This window comes from Salvelinus sp. IW2-2015, linkage group LG1 (genome assembly GCF_002910315.2).
Source record: "Salvelinus sp. IW2-2015 linkage group LG1, ASM291031v2, whole genome shotgun sequence".
Classification (NCBI taxonomy): domain Eukaryota; kingdom Metazoa; phylum Chordata; class Actinopteri; order Salmoniformes; family Salmonidae; genus Salvelinus; species Salvelinus sp. IW2-2015.
The window spans coordinates 7,260,059-7,284,359 of record NC_036838.1 but is presented as its reverse complement, the minus strand read 5'-3'; the positions used below and the strand labels follow the sequence as shown (position 1 = coordinate 7,284,359).

The window sequence follows — 24,301 nt, the reverse complement described above, 5'->3', positions numbered from 1 at the left end:
AGAGAGCGGCCATAGCAGTTCTATATACACATATACCCCTCCACAGTGAAATGTCACCAGGCATGTTATCATCTCTATCTTTTTAGACGCTTCTACTATTGTTCACATGGTCTTTCGTGAATGACGTGTGGAATACAGTCGTGCTCTTGGTGAATGCACATCGAATAAACAAACAAATTGGCGGTGAACTTACTAATTCAGATTTGTTTTACGGATTGTGTAAAATTGATAGAATTCTCCATCTATTTGGACTTGAAACTCAGAATGAACAGATTGTGTTGTCTCTGTCCATGCCGCCCGTGTCGGCTGGATGTGGGTCATGGAAGCGATGCCTTAAACGTGGATAATCTGAGGAGACGGGATGGGGTGGGGGTGGTCTCGCCTATGGGGGGGACAGACTCAGACCATCTTATTGACGCCTGATTTGACAAAAAATAGCCTTCGCAAGTCACTGCAGATCAATGATATAACCCAGACACACATCTACCTCCCATCCAGCCACAATAAGGAGAGAAGATGCACGTTGCCACTGGAGTCCTAGCGCTGTGTTCTGTGAGACGTGCACTGTACCACACCAGCCATAATTGTGAGGTGCCCTCAATTTTATACCAGCACAAAAGCCTTGCATTTGCTTTCCGAGTAAAGCTAGAGATTCATAGAAATGTAAATTCAATACCATTTAATATTCTATAAGGATTTTTCAATTTACTTCTTAAATGGAGTTGAAATGGAACTGACCCTTAAGTTAGGCAGTAGTGAATCTCGCAAGCTTGCATCATAGTGATGCTTTTTCATAGAGACGTCTACTCTAGATGCAGTCATTTTCAAGTCACTAACATTGACCCCTTCTTTGAATATTTATCGTTGGGTTTGTGATGAGTATGCTGTGTCATTTGACAGCACCTGTAGCTGTCGCATATTGATGATGTAAGGGACAGTTGTGAATAGGGGCCTGTTTCTGTTCCTTAAAAGGGCTGACCGCCTATTTTCCCTCGGCCACAGGTTCTGCAGTTAATATGCAAATCTGTGAATAATTTCCGGAAATTTTTGTTCACCCGGACATTATGCAAGCTGTGTTGTTTCCGTACACGTGCACATATATATACACAAACATGTAAATCATAGACTCACAAAACACACGGTCTACTCGTCAGAACTGATCTGTTATGAACATGCCATCACCACTAAAGACATGTTCTTTTGAATTGACAAAGAACTTCATTTGCTTTGGTGTTGTTGCCTACAGTAGCCCTTTTTAAATGGACCGTGATTTATTCATTTATGCTACAGTACATGATTTGGAGTCCTATCTACAGTAGTGGGTGGTTTAATAATCGAATTCTGAAAGTAGGAGCCTTTTACATGAAGATTCTGTGCAGGATTTGACTATTTTAACCTTTTTGACAGGGAGTATTTTCCAGGTGAGCCCTGTATAGCACCCCAATACACATCTAAACATTAAACTACACATTAAAATACACGTTATTGTACACAACAATACACAAAAAGTAAAACACAATCATAAAAAACAGACATTTTTCAGTGAAAAGAATGTCTGAAATACCCTAGAGGCACCAATTCCTCCAATTTTAAAGCATATTGTAGATTGTTCCACATGTAAGGTGGAAGGAAATTTAAAGGCTGAATTACCTAAAAGAGTCTCCAGAGTCCAGAGTCTCCTGTGAACGGGGTTGATAACTTGTCATTTTAAATCTTAACAGTGATGTTAGGTAAGTCGGAAGTTTGTGGAGCAGGGCTTTGTAAACAAAAAGAGCATAATGATGTGATCTAGTGTGTGTGCGCGCGTTGTGCACTAGGCATTTCTTGAAATGACTTAAGTCGGCGTGTGAGCGAGTGTGCAACCAAGTGTTCGAGAGTCAAGATAAAGTGTATTATGAGAACACGTCCGTATATGTCCATGCCACTCACATCACCCCCCTCTCCCCCCCTCTCACAGAAAGTTCTGGGAGAAGTTCATCTCCATCTGCCACGAGAACGCCAGCCTGCACGGCATCACCTATGAGCAGATCAAGGCCCAGCTGGAGGCCCTTGAGCTCAAGAAGACCTACGTGCTCAACCCGCTGGCGCCCGAGTTCATCCCCCGCGCCCTGCGGGCCCAGCCGGCCCAGCACCCCCATCATCACCATCACCAACACCCACACCCCCAGGGACACACGGCCATCAAGCAGCCCCAGCAGCAGCAACCGCAGCAGTCTCCCGCAAAGGTAAGTGTGTTAAGCCTGGGGGAGGGGTGGCAGAGCAGCTGGGCACTTGGGGCTATGGGTCTTGGGTGTGGAGATGTACTAGGATACTGAAGGCTGGAGGTACTGTGAATTGAGGTCTTTGTTGCACTAGGTTTTTGTGTCAAGAACTGCAACGCTGCTGGGTTTTTCACACTCAACAGTTTCCCGAGTGTATCAAGAATGGTCCACCACCCAAAGGACATCCAGCCAACTTGACACGACTGTGGGAAGCATTGGAGTCAACATGGGCCAGCATCCATGTGGAACGCTTCTGACACCTTATAGAGTCCATGCCCCGACGAATTTAGGCTCTTCTGTGGGCGAAAGGGGGTGAAACTCAATATTGGGAATGTCTTCCTAATGTGTTGTACACTAAGTGTATATTAAGCGAACCGTGATGAGAGAGAGGGCTGTCACAATTACCTTATAACCGTGTAACCGACAGTTATGGATGAGGACTGTCATGGAAATAAACTAACCATAAAAATTGTATTTATTTATTATAATTTTGTGTCAAACAAACATCTGATTGAATACAGGACTGACGGGCATTCGTGAATTTGAGTCTGTTTCTGCTGTAACGTGGACTCTACAACTTGATATAACTTTGTTGCTCGTTGGTGATACAATCAAGGTGTTGTAGCAAACAAGTTCTGGTTTGCCTAGGCAACGCCCCCTTCCTGCAGCAGCACATGCAGTCAAGTGCGGAGGAGAAAATGTCAGTCTTAACAAAAATAGGATAGGACTGGCCACTTCAGAGCCTAGTTCCTCTAGGTTTCTTCCTACAGTAGGTTCCTGCCTTTTCTAGGGAGTTTTTCCCTAGCCACCGTGCCTCTACATCTGCATTGCTTGCTCTCTGGGGTTTTAGGCTCTGTTTCTGTGTAAGCGTTTTGTGACAACTGCTATTGTGAAAAGGCTCTCATTTGATTTAGATATAGTGTTTTGGTGGGGGTGGGGTGGCGTGAATGCAATCATTTGGCTGACCAATTACCTTCCTCTAAAATTCCATGCCTTTGTCACAGCCCTAATGAGAGGGATGCATGGCTCTGGCTATCCAGTGTCTTTGTCTTGGTGGTATTAGTACAAGAGTACACTCACGTAGTCAGTGGTTTTAGGGCTCAAGGAATGAATCTTATTTTCAATTAAATAAACGTCAGTTCAATACACCGTAATTGGTTCCCTCGCGGGCCTTTTGGAAAACATTTTTTTTTTTTTTTGTGGTTGCAGCAAGAGTAATTTCCTGTCACGTCCTCTCGGTAGTTTTTATTATTATCGCAAAACCGTGTTTTACTTTTCTAAAGTGTTTTTTAATTTTTTTTTGTCTCGCCCTGTGAAAATGTTAACTGTTTTTCTGCTGTCCTCGCTACCGGCATAAAGGTGAACTAAATCACCACAACTGCCAGGCCCCTCTATCGCCAACTACGTCTAATGAGGTGGATATCCACATCACACACACGTGCAGACAGTCGTGCACACATAATAGCTCGCATACTGGCTCACACACACACACACAGTGGGTTGGTTACGGGCTCTTACTCTTTTTAAAATACTACTCCATACAGAAAGGTCAGTAGTAAGGCTCGCTGTTTCCTGCCATGTAGGGCTGGGCGGTAAACAGTATCGGTATTCATTCATGGACTGTTTTGGATTACTTTACCTTCTTTCACGCCGCTGATAAAAGCATCTTCTAGAGACACTGCTGCAGAGAAACGTCTCCAGACCTTTTCGACAAAGTTTGTTTGCCATCTTGTGTGAGCAGACTGATAACCGTGTGTGTGTGTGTGTGTGTGTGTGTGAGAGCGCGTGAGCCCATCTTGATCAGGTATTCATCCTCCAGGTGCATCTGACATTGCTGTCACTTTGTGTAGACTTGTTCCGAGCTCCCAATATCACTGGTCCAATATGGCTGCTAAGCAGGAAATGCTGCTGCCATCACCCGGTGTCCCCTGGTCTGAAGGTGTCCTCCAGCTCTGTCTCAATCTCCCCCTCTAGCTGTGTGGCACTGGTCATCTGGCCTGGTATAGACCTAGAAGAATCTATGCCAGGCAGATGCAATGGAGCTATTATTAGCCACTGTATTGCACCTGTGACAGAGGTTGGCTTGGCAGGAGTGACATTGCGAATAGAGGTCGACAATTAATCGGCATGGKCGATTTCAAGTTTTCATAACAATCGGTAATCGGCCTTTTTGGACGCCGATTATGGCCGATTACATTGCAATCCACGAGGAGACTGCATGGCAGGCTGACCACCTGTTACGCGAGTGCAGCATCAAAAGGACCTTGTGGCTGCAAGGAGCCACGGTAAGTTGCTAGCTAGCATTAAATTTATCTTATAAAAACAATCAATCTTCACGTAATCACTAGTTAACTACACATGATTGATGATATTACTAGGTTAACTAGCTTGTCCTGTGTTGACTTGCCTAGTTAAATAAAGGTTATATTTAATAGTAAAAGGCTCACACTTCTAATAGTTTAACACAACTACAAGAAGCATTCCCTGAGTGTATAAACCGATAAAGGGAACCCAAACCAGCCATCTAACCTATCATGAGGCGCATCCCCCCCCAAGGGAAACCACGTCAACTGTTATCAGTTAACACCACCACCTAGCCTCAGCTCGGCTACGCTAAGACACGCTAAAGTAGATTATTGTGTACATTCCTCCGTGCATCAATAATGCAACAGGTTGCAATCCACCTAAAGGCAATTGGATGGAGAACTTCCATGTTGTTGGTCACATAACAATCAGTGTCAGACTTTGTTGTTGTTTGAAAGATACTGCCCGATGTTGTGAGGCAGTTTAAAATGGAACCAGGGGGCACAGAATTGCCTCTTCTCTGTATGGCAAGAGAGAGATGGAGAGAGATAATTAAGACTTATTGGTGCGTGCTTGTGTAAGTTGCTTTGGGGGAAAAGTGTCTGCTAAATGGGGTATTGTGTTTGCTTGCTCACGCCAGTTAGTGTCAGTCCTCATTAGCAGAGAAACTGATGAAAAACGTGCGTGATGTGTGCTAGCCTTTTAATACAGTAGTAATGTAAGGAAGCGCTTCTCTATGCGACCATCATAACAGCTATAGAACACCCAGTTCCAGCTGAAGAGATTATTAAATGACACGTGAGTATAGGATGGACATTTTTCTACGAGCATAGAATTGGTCAAACGATTTAAAGAAGGAAGCGAGGAGTGGGAAAATAGGAAACCTACGTCGTTTTGATATCTTAGGGCCAGTAGTATTTCTGCCCACATGACTTGACCGCACGAAAGCCTACTTTCGCTAAGAACTCAAATGCAGGATGTTTCAAATGTTTTGACCCATTGCTTATTCTTTCTATTAGCGGTTTTCCCTAGTCTGGTCACGTTAGGTAAAACTCCTGGCCCTAGAATACTATAGCTGCCTCCCTCATGAATCCACACGGTGGCTTTATATTCAAGAGCTGCAGTGAATGCGTTATCCTCCAAGAGTGTTATTGCCATTTAGATTCAACAGTGTCGGCTATTTTAAAGTGTTTTGGAAGCGTTAACCGTGTAGCCATTGTGACATATGTGGGCCACCACGGACCTTGCGGTTGCCGTCGCCTGCCCACCGCTTCATATAGGGAGCCTCGCGCTCCTCCCCTTCTCTCGCTCCAGCGCTTTCTAAGGATGCCTCCCTCTCTCTCTCTCTCATTCTCTTCCAGGGGAAAGGTCAACATGCGAACCACACGGAGCACTTCCCACCTGAAGGATTTGGTGAGTGTCCGTCTTTCCTCGTCCTTCCGTCATCTGAGTGTTGACTTGTCTATTTGTATCCACTTTGGTGTGGACTCCAGAAAGAGCATCCCAATCTCAATACAAACCGCTCGCACACAGACCGAAACAGTTACCGCTGTTAGTGTACGGGTAAACACTGCCAAGTCATGAACACTATACTCTAGCTGTATGTAGTTTGAGGCTGAAGCGCACTGTCCAAGTCTTAAACTTCCATCTCTCCACGAACATACTCAAAATGTGTTTCCCTCTTCTCCAAAAACAACAAACCTATTACATTAGTCATGATACAGGAAGAATACCATTTCTTTCTTTTCCATTGATTGGATTCACTTCTCAATGGTTCACGTTCCACTGGGATGCGAATATGCACTATTAGAGAGCTGTAGCACAGAGCATAGTGTACCCTACTGTGTAGGAGCGCTGTCACCATGAATCTAGTCACCCCGTATGGAGAAAGCACCAGGCGGGCAGGGGAGAGATGGATAGAAGGAGGCATGTTGTGCCATCCCTTTAGACGGAGAGCTAGGGCGAAGACAGGGAAGCGCACCAAGAGTACCGTCATAACAGTACATGTTATTATTACTATCATCACAATAATCACTGCCAGCATAATTATCATCATGCAACAGAGCCCCCCCATCACCATCCTGTCCCCCATCACCCACCCCTACATCAACTGCAGAACTTTACGCCCAAGGCTACTGTGGCAGTTTCTATAAGGTTAACTGTTCTTTATCACTGACTTGGGGTCAAGGAATTATCTTTCTAGCTAGATCTACACTTGAAGACCAACATGGTGCAATTGTTGTTGACAATACAGTATTAAGTTAAGACATCTTAAGTACCAATTGTTTCAAAATACAATAACTTATTATCTCATGGGGAAATTAGCTTGGTCCGCATAGGCACAAATAACACAGACCAAAACAGTGATTTGGTCTAGATAATAAAATCCTTCAGGATTAGCAGCAAGACTAGCCACTGCTGTAATGAATATCACTTAGGAGTAGCAAATCATTAGCAGATATAAACTTTTATATGTTCTACTATTCTCTTCTACTTCTAAGAGTTGCACATTTATTAGCAGATATTAACTTTTATTTTATTCTTCTCTTAATCCCCCCCACCCTCTCCAGTTCAACCCAACCCTGCGGTGTTGATGGGCAACCCCATCCGGGCGTTCACGCCGCCCTTAGGGGGCACACCTGGCGGCATGGGCAAGTCCCCCAGTCCCGTGCAGAGGATAGACCCCCACACGGGTGCCAGCATCCTCTACGTGCCCGCCGTCTACGGAGGCAACATGGTCATGTCCATGCCACTGCCTGTAAGTATACTGCTACTGGGAATTGTAGTTGTTTATTGTTGAGGAAAGACTCAACATGTGCGGGTTTTGGTTTGAATTAATGCATTTTTGTAAGTGTATTACTTTGAGTCGGAGTTGGAAGGGGTTAACTGTGTGTGCAAGAGCATACAGCGTACCGTACACTCTTATGCTAGCACACACACACTGACTTACACAAATCTTTCAGTTTCAGTTTCAAGGAAAACAAGATTTATTTTTTTGGGGTTGTAACATGATGAATCAGTCGAGGAAAAAACACGGACCCCTTATGCAATACTGCATTTAATTCAGACTTGTCAGTCGGGCTGTGGTGTTATGCCGAGTTGTTAACGAAAACTCAGCAGCGCGTAACGATTGCTAATAGAGTGCCAAAATCCCCATAAGCTTGATTGCAAAATGTTCSTTTTGTGTTTGGGCCCTCCGTCTCCTCCTCGTCTGACAACAAGACCGAGAACAACACGTTAATTGAGAATAATGACTTCTGTTAGTCTGAACATTTTCGGCTCGGCCCGCGGGGTGAGATTTCACGCTCGTTATTCCTCGTTCACTAATGGAAAGCAAGTCAACTCTCCATCTAACCCAACCTAGGCTGTTTGTTTTCCCATTAAACCATCATGGCACAGGGCTGATAGAATGAGTTTTTTTTTTTTTAATCAGGAGGATGATTTTCCACGGCAAATAGCTAAGTGTCGACACACAGAGGGGGAGACTGTTTAAAATTATGTTCTCATTGGATACATGGCATCCTTTTTTCTGTTTCATCATTTTGGGAAGCAAAATATAATTTTACTGTTTTCAGGGCCTTTTTCTTTATATTTGACAAGGATTTTTTTGGCATACTTTTTTGGGGATGAAAATACATTTTATATAGGAGTTCGTTTATTATATGCACCATGCAAACAATCGGAGAGCCTTCATTCCTTCGCATACCAATGCCTCTTTTTTTTGGCAGAGGGGAAATATGAATGGATGTGCTTTGTTCAAAATGGCCTTTTTCAAAATGTTCATTGTGTTTCTGCTCACTATTGTCAATCAATTTGCATCCACTGCAATAAAGGGATATGTTTCACTCACCAGCCGGTCTGACAGGTGGTAGATACCAATCCAACATCGAACTGCTCTCTCTCACAGAAACAGATTCATATTTTAACACACTGTTTCCTCCGACCTGCATCAGCCACTGTGCTTTTCACATAGACTGTCTGCACAAGGGGGGTGGGGGGGGGGCATATAAACCAGTTTATAATAGCAATAAGGCACCTCCTGGGGGTTTGTGGTATATGGCCAATATACCACGGCTAAGGGCTGTGTCCAGGCACTCTGCGTTGCGTCGTGCATTAGAACAGCCTTATATTGGCCATATACCACAAACCGCCAGGAGGTGCCTTATTGCTTAAATATCTGGCATTGTAGTTCAGCTCGACGCGTCAAGGCAAACTGCATTCACTCTTCAACACAGTATCTCCTGCATATGTATTTACATGTCAGTTGTGAAAGTCTTAATGCATTTTACTAGGATGTCCATGGGGAAAAAGGGATCATTTCATAAATTGGCATAGGTACCTAGATCACTCTTTAGGAATGATCGGTTACCTAGACTTGCACTTATTTGGTTCTAGCAATATTTGTATAATTTATTTAACAGGGAGAATGCACTGTAGTCAACATTTTAGAATGAACTTCGATAGAACACCACTGGAATTAGCTGACCTGTTTCCTGTCGACCCCGTCTGCTCTGACTAGGCGTATTGCGTCGATTGATTTTATATTGACTCGTATTGATGTGATGTCCAGTCTGTCCCCATCCAGTTGCCGTGGCCCGGCTATCAGAACCGCTTCGCCATGGACCCACGCATTATGAGCCACCAGGCGGCCATGGCCTACAATCTGAACCTGCTGCAGGCCCAGAACCGGGGCTCGCCCATCCCCTACGGCGGAGTCACACACCCCTCCCCCTTGGGCATGGGCCAGCAGACCAGTCCCGACAAGGAGCTTCAGGCTGATTCTGTCAGAAACGGTGTGTAGCAAATAAGTTGAAGTGCTTTATTGTGGAAATTGGTAGAAACTGTGTGACGTCGGTGTCTTAGCACAGTAACTCAAACACAGCACAGAAGCTGAAAAAGTGCCTGCGTTTTTGAACCCCCCCCCCTCAGGTAAAATGGACGGGTGTGCAAAGTCCGAGCAGAGTCGGCTGCAGACACCAGAGAGGAAGACCTCGGAGATGAAGGACAAACAGGTACGTTGTTGTTGACTCGCTCTGTAGTCACGCTGTGGGCTTAGTTGGTGCTTAATCACAATGAGAAAAATTACTTTTACTAGTCTCCATTAAAGCCTCTATTTAGCAATAATTCAAATAATACATGATTTCAAAAAGGAGTTTTGCTTTGCTCACACGTATTTACAGAAATATGTATTGATATAGAGTGGTTGGTTGTTTAGCAACAAAACCGACGCGTGTACAACTATGGGGCAAAACAGACTGGGTTGGCTTGATTGTTGACAACATGTAAACTATATTTAGGCTCCAATGTTTGTGCAAATGTATTTGTTTTCAATAATCAGCACTTGTTTTCTCTCAAATACAATTGTTGGTTAGCTAGCTAGCGAATTTTAGCCATATTYGCATAAATGTGACATCAGTCAAAACACAAAACAACACATGGTATCAAGAACAAGATAAAACTGGCTGAAACGAGTCACTTGCGATTCCCCACCTGGCAGTTTCTTGTCATCGTTTCTATCCATCTGGCCGTCCAGAATCACAACAATACACAGACTTCTGCCCGAATGAAGCATCGTTTTCTTGACATTGTCAGCCAACCCATTTATAGTTAATGAACTATTTAGAATTGATACATGTATAAATGAATACATATATAAGTTAATATAGTTTAATTCATTCTGTAGAATTGCTGTATGGCTAAATGAGCAAGTTGATTGTAGCCCTGCTCACACTTTGTTTTCAACTGCTCCAGGGAGAGTGTGACCCGGGCGGTGGCCGGGGTCTGGACTCTCAGACYGACGGACTGGGCTTCCCCAATGCCATGCTTCACCGCAAGGACAACTCAAGCCAAAGACCACTCAACTACCACCTGGCGCCCCCCAACCCGGCCTTTGCCCCCCATCCCGTGGGTCGGGCTTTCCCCCCACAGTACCCCGGCGTGTCCAGGCTCCCCTTTAGGGTGCCGACCCAGCACCCAGGTGGGGGCCCGGCCATGGGTCAGCCTAACCAGCATCACTCGGCCCAGCTATCCCCAGCCTACGCCAGCGGCGGCCACAACCCCTCCTTCTTTGGTGGGGCCATGGCCTCCCACAGAGGTGTGCCGGAGACTGAGGAGGAGGGGCCGGAGGAGATGGGGAATTCCATCAGGTCCCAGATGGGCCACCAGGTGGGGCACCACCCGGCCCTGTCGCAGCCCAGCCGAGTTAACAGCTTCGGAGAGGAGAACCAGGAAGGAGGCCTGGGAGATGGGATGGGTGAGTTCTACCATAGAGTTCAAATTCTACGAGTGCTACTTTTTTTTTGTCACCTCTAACRGGGAAGTTTATTCAAACCATAACAACAAAATAGCTAACAAGAATCTGTAAATGTTGAATAACCTTGTTGTGATACAGGTAGGTATACAGGTGTAAATGTGTGTTGCGTTAGTCTGGGCTGTGGTTCAGGAGGGGCTAGTTTGGTCCACAGATGGTCCCAGAAGGCAGGCTGTGTGACGGGGCCAGTCCAGGTAGGTCTTGACCATTATGGCTAGACGGTGGTGGGCAGACATCTGCCTATATGGGATGTCCTCCAGGATACCAGGATGAGGAAGTTCCTGTGCTCCACCAGCATACGGAGAGTGGCCAGTCTCAGCTCCCGCAAGCACCAGTTACTGCGCTGGAAGTGGTGGCTGGCGTAGAGGCTCGCTGTGATGTTGTCCACGATGTCCTTCCCTCGCTGGAAGTCCCTGCTGTGCAGACAGAGACATYGGAAGAGAGGCCCCCTCTGTTCCAGGTTGGGCAGCAGCTGTTCCACCACCCAGCACTTGTCTTTTCTGCTGTACGACACAAAGGCATCATAGCGGTACCTGGGGTTGCGCCTCCGCAATCCTTCCTCCAGCCAGCCTCGGACAATGTGGAAGAGGGCCAGCTGATGGAGCAGGACCACCAGCATGAAGAGGAGCAGGGCRAGGGAGYTGCAGAGGAACAGGACAAATCCCAGGTCCAGGGTACAGTTGGCCTCCAAGTTCTGGATACCGTTAGCATTTTTTCATGTCAGCTCCACTTCTCCGGCCTGAAACAAGATGACCTGGACTTGTTTTTGTCTCTGGGCCCAGATGATTAGCCAAGCATTGTTACCGCTGCAGTACAGGTGAGGATCTGCGAATAGCGTGTACCTCAGGCTGGTCAGGGGTTCTGGGAAGCTTTCCATCGCCATGAACTCCTCATCGATTCGCGCTGCCTGAGGGAGTGCAGGTTTCTGCTCAGGTCCTCCTCTAGACTTAGGATTCCACAGTCGTTAAGGTTCAGGCTCTCCAGCCTGGTCAGGTTGTGGAACAAGGCCAGCCCTGGCTGCAGGTTAAGGTCCAGTTCTTCCAGCTTCAGATACCTCAACTGCACAAGCCTGTTCAGGTCAGTCATGTCTGTAAACTTGGCATAGAGCTTTGACTGGAAGTCAAACTCCTGCAGGGAGGGGAAGTACTTTGCGGCGAAGTGAGACCCACACAGGAGGCGCTCTGTCTTGCCTGCGAGGCTGACGACAGACTGGAAGAACGGCCTCCAGCAGTCTTTGAAGGACACGGTTGGGACACGGAGTCGAAGGGACAAGCCTGCTTTTGGTGTTGCTGCCAATGATAATGGTCAGGTTGAGAAAATTGTCATGTGCATCAACCCCTGAGGGAAGATTCACACTATTCTCTGACTCACTGGTTGGAGGGAGAAAGTTTCCTGAATCTATACTCTTTAGGGAAGTAAGGTGGATTAATGCATGAGCTTTGACGTGAACAACTGGGTTATCTTCCAGTGTTATGGTCTCCAAGCTTCGCAGGCCGTAGAAAACGTGCTTGGTAATCTGTGAGATATTGTTACTACTTAGGTTTAGGAACCTCAATTGTCTATGTCCATTAAATGTAAAGTCGGCAATAGTGGTGATTTGATTGATTGCTAAATCCAGCCGCTCCAAATGTGTGAAACAACAGAACTGCTCTGAGATGTTTGGCATGTTGAGCCATTTCAGAGACAGTGCCTTCAGCCAGGTGACGGGTCCCTTTTGAGTGTCACAAAGAACACCAAGCTCAGCTTTGTCAAAAAGGGAAACTCATCTTGGTGACATTCTTCAGATAATGTATCAAGCTCAAGTTTATGCTGGCATGAAATCCAAAGCCAACAAGAATGATCGACTTTTTACCCAAGCAGTTTTTGACTGCAGATGTGGTGTAGTTCCTGAATTTACAGTGATCTAATTCAAGTTGTGTGATTGAGAGTTTGAATACAGTCTCACAAACTGACTCGAAGGAAATGCTTTTCCTCGTCAAAGGGAAAATAACCTAATCCGTTGATACCAGACTGCAGAAGCTGTTTCTGTACCTCATCGATAGCGGGCAAAGACCGAGATGAGATGTTTTCAAAGCATTTGAATGCTCCTTTTTCTAAACGACGTGCATTATGGAATGTAAGAAACACCTCTTGAAGACGATAGACGTAAGGAAGCTCAAGAACAGCTCCTTTTTTGTTTCACAGCAGTTCTGGTGTCTCAAAATGACTATCTCGTCTGATGTAAAGTCCAGGCTCGTCAATGACTGGGACATATTGAGAAATCCTACAAAACAAATCAGCGAGCTCCTGTGTACAGGTGTTGACTGAGTTTCTTCAGAAGAGGAATCCACCCCCCCTCCCCCCAATGCGTCCGGTGCCATCACCCAAAGCCTATAGTTATTAATTGACAGTTCCTCCAGATTAGTCAGGTCAGTAAAGATGTTGGATAGAAGTGATGAATTGTAACACTTACTGCAGTACAGAGAGAGTTTCTTCACCCTGGACAGCCCTGTATGTAAAGGCTCTTGAGGTTGTCAAATCGAGGCAGAGCGCCAGACAGCAGGACAGATTCTTCTCTTATCTCAAGACAGAGGGCATGGTAGTTTGACAGAATGATGGAGAGGTTGAGGACACATACATCCCAGCACGTGGCACTGAGGTTGCCATATGGGCAGTTGGGGTGAATGAAAACCAATAGTCAAGTCTTCTCATAGAGAATGTGTTACTCAACCAACCTCAGGAACCAACCATCCATGCTGCAAATAGTCCATACTGAACACTGAGTAGCCTCGTCTTTTTTGTGAAGTAGACACTGGTTCGATAAAGTGTGTTGATGGTCAAACTATAGTTTGTCCAAGGAAATAAATGTCTTGTCCAGAAACGTTTCTTGTCATTCAGTGACAAATAAAGGCCTGCGCACAAAGAAGGAAGCGCCTTTTTCCAATGGGACGAGATGTTGGTGAGATGACTTGTCCAGTGGAATGAAGACCTGGAGTTATTTCACTGCTGTGTTGTAGCTGTGTGCATCTCCTGTTGATCTATTTACAGTATACATGTATAGCTTTTGCTGCATCTCTGTAATCTCTTCCTAGTCTGTATTTTTATGGCTTGGCCCCGAGAGGCTGTGGGACACAAGGTTATAATTGGTCAACTCTTCAATTTGCTTTTCTTCAGAATCCCTGAGAGGTGGTGGTGGTGGTAGTAGTGGGGGTGTGGTCTGTATCTTTGACATGCAACAGTCTGAGGTCACGTGAGACTAAACCGATGTTTGTGGGCACTTCGGTGAGTGCCTCCTGTTGTTGTGGGAGATCCAGTAATCAGTTTAGCCCCTCACTTTTTTTGTTTTAAAGTTGATGCTGGTATCACTTTCACATAATTACACAAAAGGTCAGGTAATTAGCTATAGGGAAACAACGTTTTTGAACTTTGAATGGTTCAAGTCATGGTTAATCCAGAGAAAATAGTGTTTGACTGAAATTCTTTATTTGAAATGGCTTTCTGAAAACAACTATTTTCCCTTCGAGTAGCTGGATTTCAGTACCGACCTTAGGCAAACTTCCAGGTTCTTTTTCACCCAGAAAGGATAACATTACACTGTCAACCTTACGCTTTCACTAAATATATAATCTGTTCTCTGAGGAAAGGAGAAGTTTAATAAAAGGTGTTTTTTTTGTTAATTAAACCTAACACGTGACACTACAGCATTCATCTGGGTTTAATTATGCAGACATATGATTTTAATAATTAAACACCTTTTATTGAAATGATTCTGTCTGAACATCTCTTGTAGTTCCAGTTTGCTCTTGGTTTCACACCTTGGTTGGGCTGTGAGGTAGCGACCGTAGGCTATGGCTTGTTTTTAATTTGAGACTTTGTCCGGGTCCAGAAACAACCCCTTGTCACTACAACTTTGATATTTTCATATCTAAAGACTACTCGGACATGCCTAGGTTTAAGCAATCTGGTGATGACTCCTAGTCTTCCAATGCTTCTACTACCTAGGCAAACACTTGAGAGAAAATACCACTCAAACTATCTTTTGGTATTTGTTAGTCCACTGTTGATATACTCCCAACATTTTTTGCATGTCAGCAATTACACTTTCAATATATAGAACTTTCAAAATACAGCAAGTGTCACAGAATGATGTTTTTTGCATCATATGATGTGAGATTAAAATAATAATTGTTTTTTTATACATATTTTTTTATATCAAACCATAATCTAACAATCTCGGTCCCTCTTTCCCTACAACAGACCCCCTAACTCTGGAGGCCCTGAGCCAGCAGGCGCGGCTGGGCCAGTGGGGTGAGCCCGGGCCCTTCCTCCAGGGCGGTGTGGCCTTCCCTCTGCCCCAGCAGCTGGCCCATCTGGCCCAGCCCGGCCTAGCCCGCTTCCCCCCTCAGCTGCTGGCACGGGCCAACTGGAGAATGAGCGCCGGCATGGAGGACGAGGCTGGCGGACCGCCTTTCACTAGGTAACCTTCAGGGCCGAGAGCGGCTTTCCCTTTGTCTTGTTCTCTTTCTCTCTCCCTCGCGCTCTTTCGATCTCGGGCTCTTTTCCCTCTCGCTCTACCGCTCACACCCTCTCTTTCTACTGACTTGACTGCCTTTGGATATTAAGGCTATATATCCGTCTTCTCTCCTCCGTAGGTTCCCAGGCCTCCTGAGAGAGATGCCCCCCCAGGATCAGCCCGATCCCAGGGACCCGGTTGAGATGCAGCCCCCTCCCCAGTCCCGCCTGCTCCAGTACCGCCAGGTCCAGTCCCGCTCCCCGGGAGACCCCTCCTCCCCCTCGTCCGTAACCTCCAACCACACCGGCCCCTTCCCCCCTGGCCCCTATCCCGGCCGAGACCCCACCAGCCACGAGCTGGAGCTCCTCAATAATCCGGGTCTCCAGCAGCACCCGGGGAACCAGCTCTACAACCCCAACGCCTACCCCCACCAGCTGGGCCACTCCACAACCCCGCCCCCGCAGGTCAAGTACCTCCTCCAGGAGGCCCAGTGGCCTCACGGCGGAGCTGGCGTGGCCCAGAACCACATGCTGGCCCAGGGCCAGGGCTTCCCCTATGGGCTGCCCGTCATGGCCCACCCCAGTAGACAGGAGCAGGTCCACCTCATGCAGCTCCACCACCAGCAGCAGCAGCACCAACAACAACAGCAGCAGCAGCAGGGTCAAGGCCCAGGCCAGGAGCCCTACCACCCTCTCTCCCCCAGAACAACAGGTGCCACCGCCCTTCACAATGTAGAAGAGGTAAGGACCATGCTCTATCCATGTGTGTGTGAAGAATAGAGTTGCTGTGACTATTGTACTAGTATGGCCCCATCTGTCACCGTTACTAGTATGCCCTGTCTGTCACAGTTTTGTGCTACATTATACAGTCTTTTCACCTCACTTCCAATGCTACGTTTTAGCACGGACGGGTGCATGCAAATATATTTCAAGATTTTAATACAGAAATGTTTGGAGAGAAATGTCTCACCATGACATCACAGGAAATGGAAGCTGTGACTTTCTCACTCTCTGTAATGAGTTTTTCTGACCTAAAAATGACTGTGAGAAAAGGAGACATGTATCAGTTAAAGCGCAGCATGTTGCTCAGAAGCTCTCCGGGGGGCCCGAACACTGGGGAAATAATCTCCTAACCGTTGCCTCAACATTGCTAACTTTGTCGGAGTAGAACGTTAAAGCCAGGTGACTGAGGATAGGAGATGCTAGGGCATAGCATTAAGGATTTCTGTGGGTGAAGGTGTGGTCCAGGGTTTGGGCAACCCTTGTCCTGGAGAGCTACAGTGTGTGTGTGTGTCCATGGTGGTTCATTAGGCACCAAACGGGCAGGGACTACATAGACTTGTCCAACACTCATTTTTGTTTCCCCAGTGCAAAATGTTTGAAAACATTTTCCGTTGCGGTCCCTAATGAACACGACCGAGACAATTGGTCCTACCCAGCTGGGTCAGACCACAGAGTGAATAAGCAGCCCTCTCCATCCTACGTATGTGTTATCGTCTAGCCTGTTCGATAACGTGGCAGCCTACTCGACCTCGTGGCATTTTCCTTTATTTGATTTTAACAGGCAATTAACTTTATTGGAAGACATTGCTCTTTTCGGATGCCAATATCCTTTTCCGACCGGATATTCGCCCACTGTGTATCCAGTTCAAGTGTTAGGACTCTCCAGTGTTTTCGCTGCCTTCATTTAGCTGTGGCGCTGCGCCACGGTAAAGTCATTGACCCCGCTGGCCAAAAATATACGTGTGTGTGTGTGAATATACCAAATTTACATAGTATTTTTACCAAACATATTTTCGATAATTTGTCCAGGTGCAACATTGTTCTAAAGGTTATTTAGCTCTTTGCGCCGCTGTGGCAGTCAAACCTGCCTGAGCAGGAAACTCAGTGCGGTGGCTAGTCAGACCTGGAGAGACGGCACAACACCTCACCCCTCACCTAGTCAAGTTTCAATACTGCACTAGTCAAGTCTCACCCCTCCACCTAAAACAAATATGTTTTGGGGGGGAAAATGGCTAACTTCTAGCAATTCTACACATGGGGAAGAGAAATGTACAGTTTTATTGCTAATCTAAAAATATATATATTTTACCACCCTTTCTCTCCAATTTCGTGATATCCAATTACTATATTGTGTCATCGCTGCAACTCCCCAACAGGCTTGGGAGAGGTGAATGTCGAGTCATGTGACCCGCCAAGCCGCGCTTCTTAACACCCGCACGCTTAACCCAGAATCACCGTTCAACTGAGGATTGAAGTCAGTCCTTTTGGAAAATCTGACCATTTCAGTAAAAAAAAAAATTGGTCCCCCCCCTGCAATGCGACCAACATTTCCAGAGAAGAAAGGGTCTCTCACAGAGTGATGAGTATAACACTGTCACTCCCCAAAGGCTAAGCTCACCACAGTCCTCAACACCTTTGGATGGTGTTCAGGTCCGAAGGCTGTTCTGTTTTCATACCATAGTCCAATTTCGGAACGGGTGTTTTTCTTGAATGCTCTTCGGAATGCTCAGCCTGTCCCCTCACGTGGCTCTTATCACGTCTTATTGGTATTCCCATGAGTTTTCCAGGATTTTAATCATGATTCCCTGCATGTTCCCAGCTTACGGGAACTGTAATGGGCACTCTGGCAGAAGAGTGAATGTGTTGTATAAGTGAAATGAGAACGTTGTGATTGACCTATATTGTCTTTTTCTTTCTCTCCTTCCTTGCCTCCTTTCTGTGTCCCACCTGTCTCTGTTATTTTCTTTCTCCCTCTCTCAGTATGAACCCAGGGGTCCCGGGCGGCCCCTCTACCAGCGGCGGATCTCCTCCAGCTARCCAGACGAGGGATCCGCCCGCCTAGACGCTCGCGCCTTGGCCCAGCAGCAGCCACAGCCCTGCCCGCCAGACCCCAGGAGCACCCCACACACAAACCAACCCTCACCACACACACACCCACCAACACCCCACGCCCCTACGGCTACCCGCCTGAGCTGTGGCCCGGCAACGGAGGTGGCCTGGCCCGTTCCAGAACATTCCATGCAACGGAGCCAGCACACTCATTCAACACCGGGACCTCCTAGGTATGTGTCAGAAGCACACAAATTACCTTTTAAACCGTTTTCAAACTGTTATGCTAATTTTTCAGCATTCTATTGACTATGTACCTGAACGAGGTACAGTGCAGATCAAGTGTAACCTACTGCACTCATTGTACTTGGCAGTGATAACTCTAGCAGTGGCAGAGTTGTGACAGGTGAGAGCCAGTCGGGTGTTCACTTTCTGACGGTTGTCATTAGGGTTTGACCTAGTGAATACAATTTGAAGGCTGTTAGCTTGTTAGTTGATGAATCCTCATGCTGAAATGCTGTATGTGGCTGTCATTGTCAATGATTCCAACAATGCAAGCGTACCAGAAGCAAATGTCATTTTCCTTCCTAAGTGACATTTGTTCTCCTGAATTGACAAGTAACCCCCAATGTATTGTATTTTTGGAAGTTGGAAAGTAATCTCTTATCTAATTCTCTTCCTCTTTCCCTTCTTCTCTACTCTTTCCCCTCTTGCTCTGCTGTCCTCCTCTGTCTTTCCCCTCCACCTCATCCTTCTTCTTCTCCTCGTTCCAGTAGCTTCCAAGGCCCTGCGGCAGGCAGCAGAGGAGCAGATGAAGGCTGAAGCGGCAGCAGCAGTAGCTGCGGCCCAGCCTCCCGCCCACTCCCTCCAGCACCTCGGACAATTCCCCCCTCTCATGCCCAACAGCAAGCAACAGCCACAGCAGCAGCAGCAGCAGCAGGCCCCCCCAGAGCCCGTCCAAGGCCCCGGGGGCCCCCAAAACCCTGGCAAACCCCCCACCATGTCCTACGCCAGTGCCCTCCGCGCCCCACCCAAACCCAGAGCTCGTCCCGAACAGGTCAAAAAGCACAGCGACCCACTTTCCCTACTCCAAGAGCTGAGCATAGGAAGTTCAAATGGTAGCAACGGATACTATTCCTATTTTAAATGAGTTTCACCCCTGAGAAATCGCCCCTAGAAAAATATAAATAAAAAAAACATGTAAAATATAAAGAAAGAAAAAAAAAAGATAATAATGGCAAAACTTTTGTGAAAAAGACAAAAAAAAAGCGGTACAAGTGCTTTTACAAATCGTTTCTATTCATCGTTTTTGTTTCAGCTTTTTTGTTATGTTTTAAACTTTTATTTGTAACAGTCAAATCTTTCTTCTGTTTCACATATCTGACATAAAAATTAAAAAAAATATGTAAAACATAAGTATATATAATGGATGCATTACTGGTATATATACATGCACATTATGTATATATGAATATATGCTTATATTATGTACACTTATATATGTACGTAATGCAAAAAAAAAAAAAAGGTAGAAAAATAAACTAAAATGATTTTAAAAACACATTTGGTTGACCACTTGGCTGCCTGTCTGTTTTCCCTTGTTGAAGTTGGTTATGTTGGCCACTTTTTTTTGTCCGTTTTTAAAAATTGAGTGGACTTTCTATGTCTTGATTTTCATCATAGTTGTGTTAACAGGGAAAAAGCTAAGTGGTCAACTAATTTCATATAAAATATATGGAACATTGTATAGAAGTAGATACATTTTCCTCTAATCTGTACATATAAAGAAAATAAATGACTGAGTTGTATGCCACAGACATGTACCTAAATTCCTGTATCATGTTAGAATTGACATTAGACTTCATTTGGTTTACTTTTAATCCTTAACCTTAGACAAAATCATCTTCAGTGACAGATTAGTGGAGTAAATGAGATTTTTACATACATGCAAACGCACACGATTCAGAATAAAACTATTACTTTATTATACATTTATACAAATGTGTTGGTTGCACGTCGATTCCTTTATTTCACTGGCCCTCTCGTTTAAAAGATAAAAATATAGGATAGATGATTGATGATAAGCATGCGAAGCCACATCGAAGTGAGGTCTACTGTTGTCTGATTCCAACTTGGAAAAACTAGTTTCAGGAAGAACCATGGTTTGCTTCTTCTGCCGTTTCATCTGAGGCCCAAAGATAGTTGTTGGAATGGCTTTCCCGTTAGTCGGTTAACCACTGTCTTTGAAGTAGGGGTTATGGCGTGATGGGGTTAAATTCCAAAGTGTTACATGTCCAATCACATGTCGACCAAACATCTAATCAGTTAAAACTGCAGATTTAAAAAAAAATATGTATGTGGAGAAACTTGAGACAAACTGTATAAATGAGTGGCTGGGTAAACGTAAGTCATAACTAAGGCACGGCTGCTGAGGGAATCTGAAGGTATAGAGAGGGATGACGGCCAAGTTGGAAAGATTTTATTCGCGTTGAGTGAGATGTTGGGCCGACGTCAGTTATCTCCTTGTTTTTCTTTGACCCACTTCAGAGCTTTACGGTCATTTAGAAAGGCTTGAGAAAGATCCTGTCACCAACTTTCCCCAACATTCCCTGGTATTTCTGAAATCCCGGGTTGAGGTTTTCTGGAATCAGCAAGGGAGTTAGCAACTAGGGAATCGTCTGACTTGGAATTCTTCAACCAGGATTTCAAAAAAAAAAAAAGGGAATTTGGGGGATTTTGCGACCCTACACTATTTTTGCAACCCTAGACTTATGTAGGACTTCGGCCCGAAAGAATACCGGCTGGTTTAGACCAGTGCCATCAGTTACTTTTTGATTCAGTCTTATCATCTGAGTTGTACTGGTACTGCAATACCAGTCTTTTTCACCGATATTCCATTTCCGCTGATGACAGAGTACATCACTTTTAGCTACCAACCTCTTGCTCTGATTAAATCGTTGCTTAGATGACTGAGAACTCATTCAGTCTGTTTGCCCTGGCAATTTGCCTGGAAATTTAGACAGAAAAAATATTTAGCTTTTATTTTGACGACTCAAATTTTTTTCAATTGTTAACAAATAAATGCAATCAGTGTGGGTTATTTTAACCATAAGGGAAAAAATTGTTCAGGCGTTTGTAGGACTTTTCTGACATGCATTCCATTCCATTCAGTGATGTATTTTGTTTTTAGGGTGACACGTATCTTGTGAGTGAAATCTATTTGCATTTTTGTAAAATAATTTGCAAACAACCATCAAGCTGTCAAATCTTTATACATTTGTATGGTGTGCACACTCCAAAAATAAATTGCCTGTAGGATAAAATTGTTATGACAATTATTGACGATTATTATCAAATGCAAATTTGTGACTGATTTTGATTCACTTGGTAGATTATTTTTTGTGTGTAATAGCCACTGTTGTCACATTTACTGGAATCCATTTTCTCTCAACTTTTCATGATTCATTTATTTTTAATTGGTTAATGGTATGTTTCAGTATATTTTAATAAAATACCCTTGGATTCTAATTGGTAAATTTGATGTAACTATTTAGTCATTCATTTTAATGTATGAGCCCGTCAATCAGTTTTTTTTGTTTAAAGAGTCAAACATGCTGTCAGCTATTCAGGAAGCAAATCTAGTTGGAATGAAAAACATCTCCTCTTAAACATAGTTGAAACAATCATTCAAAACATTTACTGGGACTTCAGTTTATTTGAATTTTCCAAGGTCCAGATTCGAGGTTGTGAATTTTAGGTTCATCACAACAAAAAACATACTTGTAAATATGCATTTTCTAGGTATTTACAAACAAGGTTTAGGGAGTGCCTCAATTTTGTAGAAGCTGTTTAAAAGAAGAGGTATGCCCTTTTTAATTATGCAAATTCACAAAATCAACTCACAAAAATGGACATGGACCGTGTTGGCAGTCACAGCATCTTATAGTAATATAACTTTTTAAATTCATTTTTATAAGATGGTGTCTGGCTGCTTTTACAAAGTTTTTTTGTTGCAGGCATATAAAATGTTATTTTACTGTAGAATACTTATTTTTAAAATCAATGTTGCAGGAATTATTTGTCCTTGGTTCAGTTTTTCCGCTAAATCCGTTTAAAAGATATTTTAATTTCAGCGGTGCTTTGTGGTTCGACAATTATTTTTCATGTAAGACTGTACATTCATTCTGTGCATGCCAAGATGACATGGCTTGTTTATATCCCCGATTTATCAAATAGTTTATTGATTTGTGCAACAACAATAAAAATGTTTTTGTTCTCTCCCTACAAAGTAACATTTTGGTTTATTATTTGATGTGTACAATGACTTGTGACATTATGAACAAAAAAGTATGATATTTTACTAACATGTCAATGAATTATGTAATGTTCATGTAAGAGTTGTTTTTCCTCCAAATTATCTTGCTGGGCAAAAGTTGCTCCCAGCCATACGAGGCACATATTATAAGCTTTGAAAGTCTTTACAAAGAAGTGGATATCAAATTTGAATCAGTTTTTCGCAAATTAGTTGTTGGTTAATCTCTGAATTGTGCAAGACTTACTCCTCACAATTTCTACAGTGTCTGACATGTATTTGCGTAAAACCCAAAACATAAGAGATTGAGCCATTCTAAGTGTTTGTTCTTAATAATCTTGTCCAGGAGTAAGTAATAGTAGGTCTGTGCTTGTGTCCATACCGCACCTTTTTCAGGCCTTTATCATTGCTTACTCAATATCAAAATCTCCATTTTGTGCCGTGTCATGCCTTGTGACCTGATTGACTTTGCATCGAGACCGAAGCTTTTAATTTGTTTGTCGTCAACCAAGTTTTAATGTCAGTTAGCCTCCACCCAGACCCAGTCACATATCATTGCGTGTAAGTGGCTTACGAAGGTTCCGCACGTTGCTTTCGTAAAACAACCTTAACTTGAACGGATGTTTTTTGTGGTGGGAGCAGCCTTTTGCCCAGCCAGTAGAGAGCACTGTGTTCAGCCTTTGGTAAAACCACATCTCCTGTTGTCATCCATCTTGTCTCCTCTATTTCTTCCCCTCCCACAGTAAATCAATGGCACGCCTGTTAACTGTTACCCCTCCACTGGATCCACACAGGTGGGCTACATAATGATGAATATTTCCCTTTCACTCTTTTCAATTCAATTGGTGGTGGTCATAATAAAGGATGTCGACTTTGTTTCAAAGGTTTAATTTAATTATTTTTATTTTTCAAATGTGTTTCTCTATTAAAGTGTCTTATTGAATCAGTTACTCTTGTTGTTATTGCAGAGACATACTTCAATTGTTGGATTGGATGAGGTAGAGTTTTATAGTGATTTCCCTGTGTGGAAAAGAAGTGCACACCATGTGGCTCAATATCCCAAAAGGAACCGAAGAGTTAAGCAATTGACTTTACTCTCATTAAGTCGCCGGGTGTCTTGTTTGCCATTGAGGTTATATGACTTGTCGTTATCTCAGAAAGTAATGTGGCCCCTGAGGAACAAAACCCCAACACTGTATCCGTCTTAGGACCGGTTTATCCTTAGCAGTCTCAACCGGTGTCTCCACAGGTACATAGGCCCCCTACCCATAACTGCTGCTAGTGGTGTACAGTACCCCAACAGTTTGCACTCAAGACCCAAGGCCAATAGACTTGCGTCTTGGGCATTTGATGCTACTATTGGCTTAGAATCAACCGAGCCAGCTCTGAAGTATTTTCCTCAATGTTTCTGTTTTTGATCCATTCTCCATCATGCGGTTGCTCCCTCTTTTCCTCCTTCTCTGCCACCAAACTAACTCAGGCTGTGAGTTTGGAATCTAAATGAACCCATCAAGACTGAAAAGATCCGGCTCAAAAGCCTGGACTCGTATTGATGTGGGGAAGGACAGGGAGGGCGCTCTTGCTCCTCTTTCATCATCCCCCTACACACACAGTGAGGGGACGCTTCCACAGACCATGCTGTCATTCCTGCTAGTGACCAGCGCAGGTTCCCGGCAGGGTTCCCAGCAACAGTAACCATTTCACAAATCCCCTCTATGACCATGCTGCAAGGCTTTTTTCTCAAACAGGTTTGTGTTCATCGGGACACGCAAAGGAAAACATTTTGCAACA

The 24,301-nt window shown here is 44.5% G+C and overlaps 1 protein-coding gene and 2 pseudogenes across 1 annotated transcript in view; 1 reads left to right on the top strand and 2 right to left on the bottom strand.

The window, feature by feature from the left end:
* LOC111950126 (probable helicase with zinc finger domain) overlaps nucleotides 1-23,457 on the top strand; it is a 67,786-nt gene extending 44,329 nt beyond the window's left edge. The window contains 12 exon segments of the mRNA XM_070435301.1: nucleotides 1,958-2,225; nucleotides 5,927-5,978; nucleotides 7,136-7,323; nucleotides 9,136-9,358; nucleotides 9,495-9,577; nucleotides 10,317-10,818; nucleotides 15,112-15,331; nucleotides 15,507-16,107; nucleotides 18,130-18,301; nucleotides 18,304-18,360; nucleotides 18,363-18,431; nucleotides 18,975-23,457. Coding sequence (XP_070291402.1) covers nucleotides 1,958-2,225; nucleotides 5,927-5,978; nucleotides 7,136-7,323; nucleotides 9,136-9,358; nucleotides 9,495-9,577; nucleotides 10,317-10,818; nucleotides 15,112-15,331; nucleotides 15,507-16,107; nucleotides 18,130-18,301; nucleotides 18,304-18,360; nucleotides 18,363-18,431; nucleotides 18,975-19,348 — 2,809 coding nt within the window. The 3' untranslated portion in view covers nucleotides 19,349-23,457.
* On the bottom strand, nucleotides 10,966-12,801 carry LOC111957701 (toll-like receptor 13; annotated as a pseudogene).
* On the bottom strand, nucleotides 13,054-14,798 carry LOC139028394 (uncharacterized; annotated as a pseudogene).
* Nucleotides 23,458-24,301: the final 844 nt, after the last annotated feature.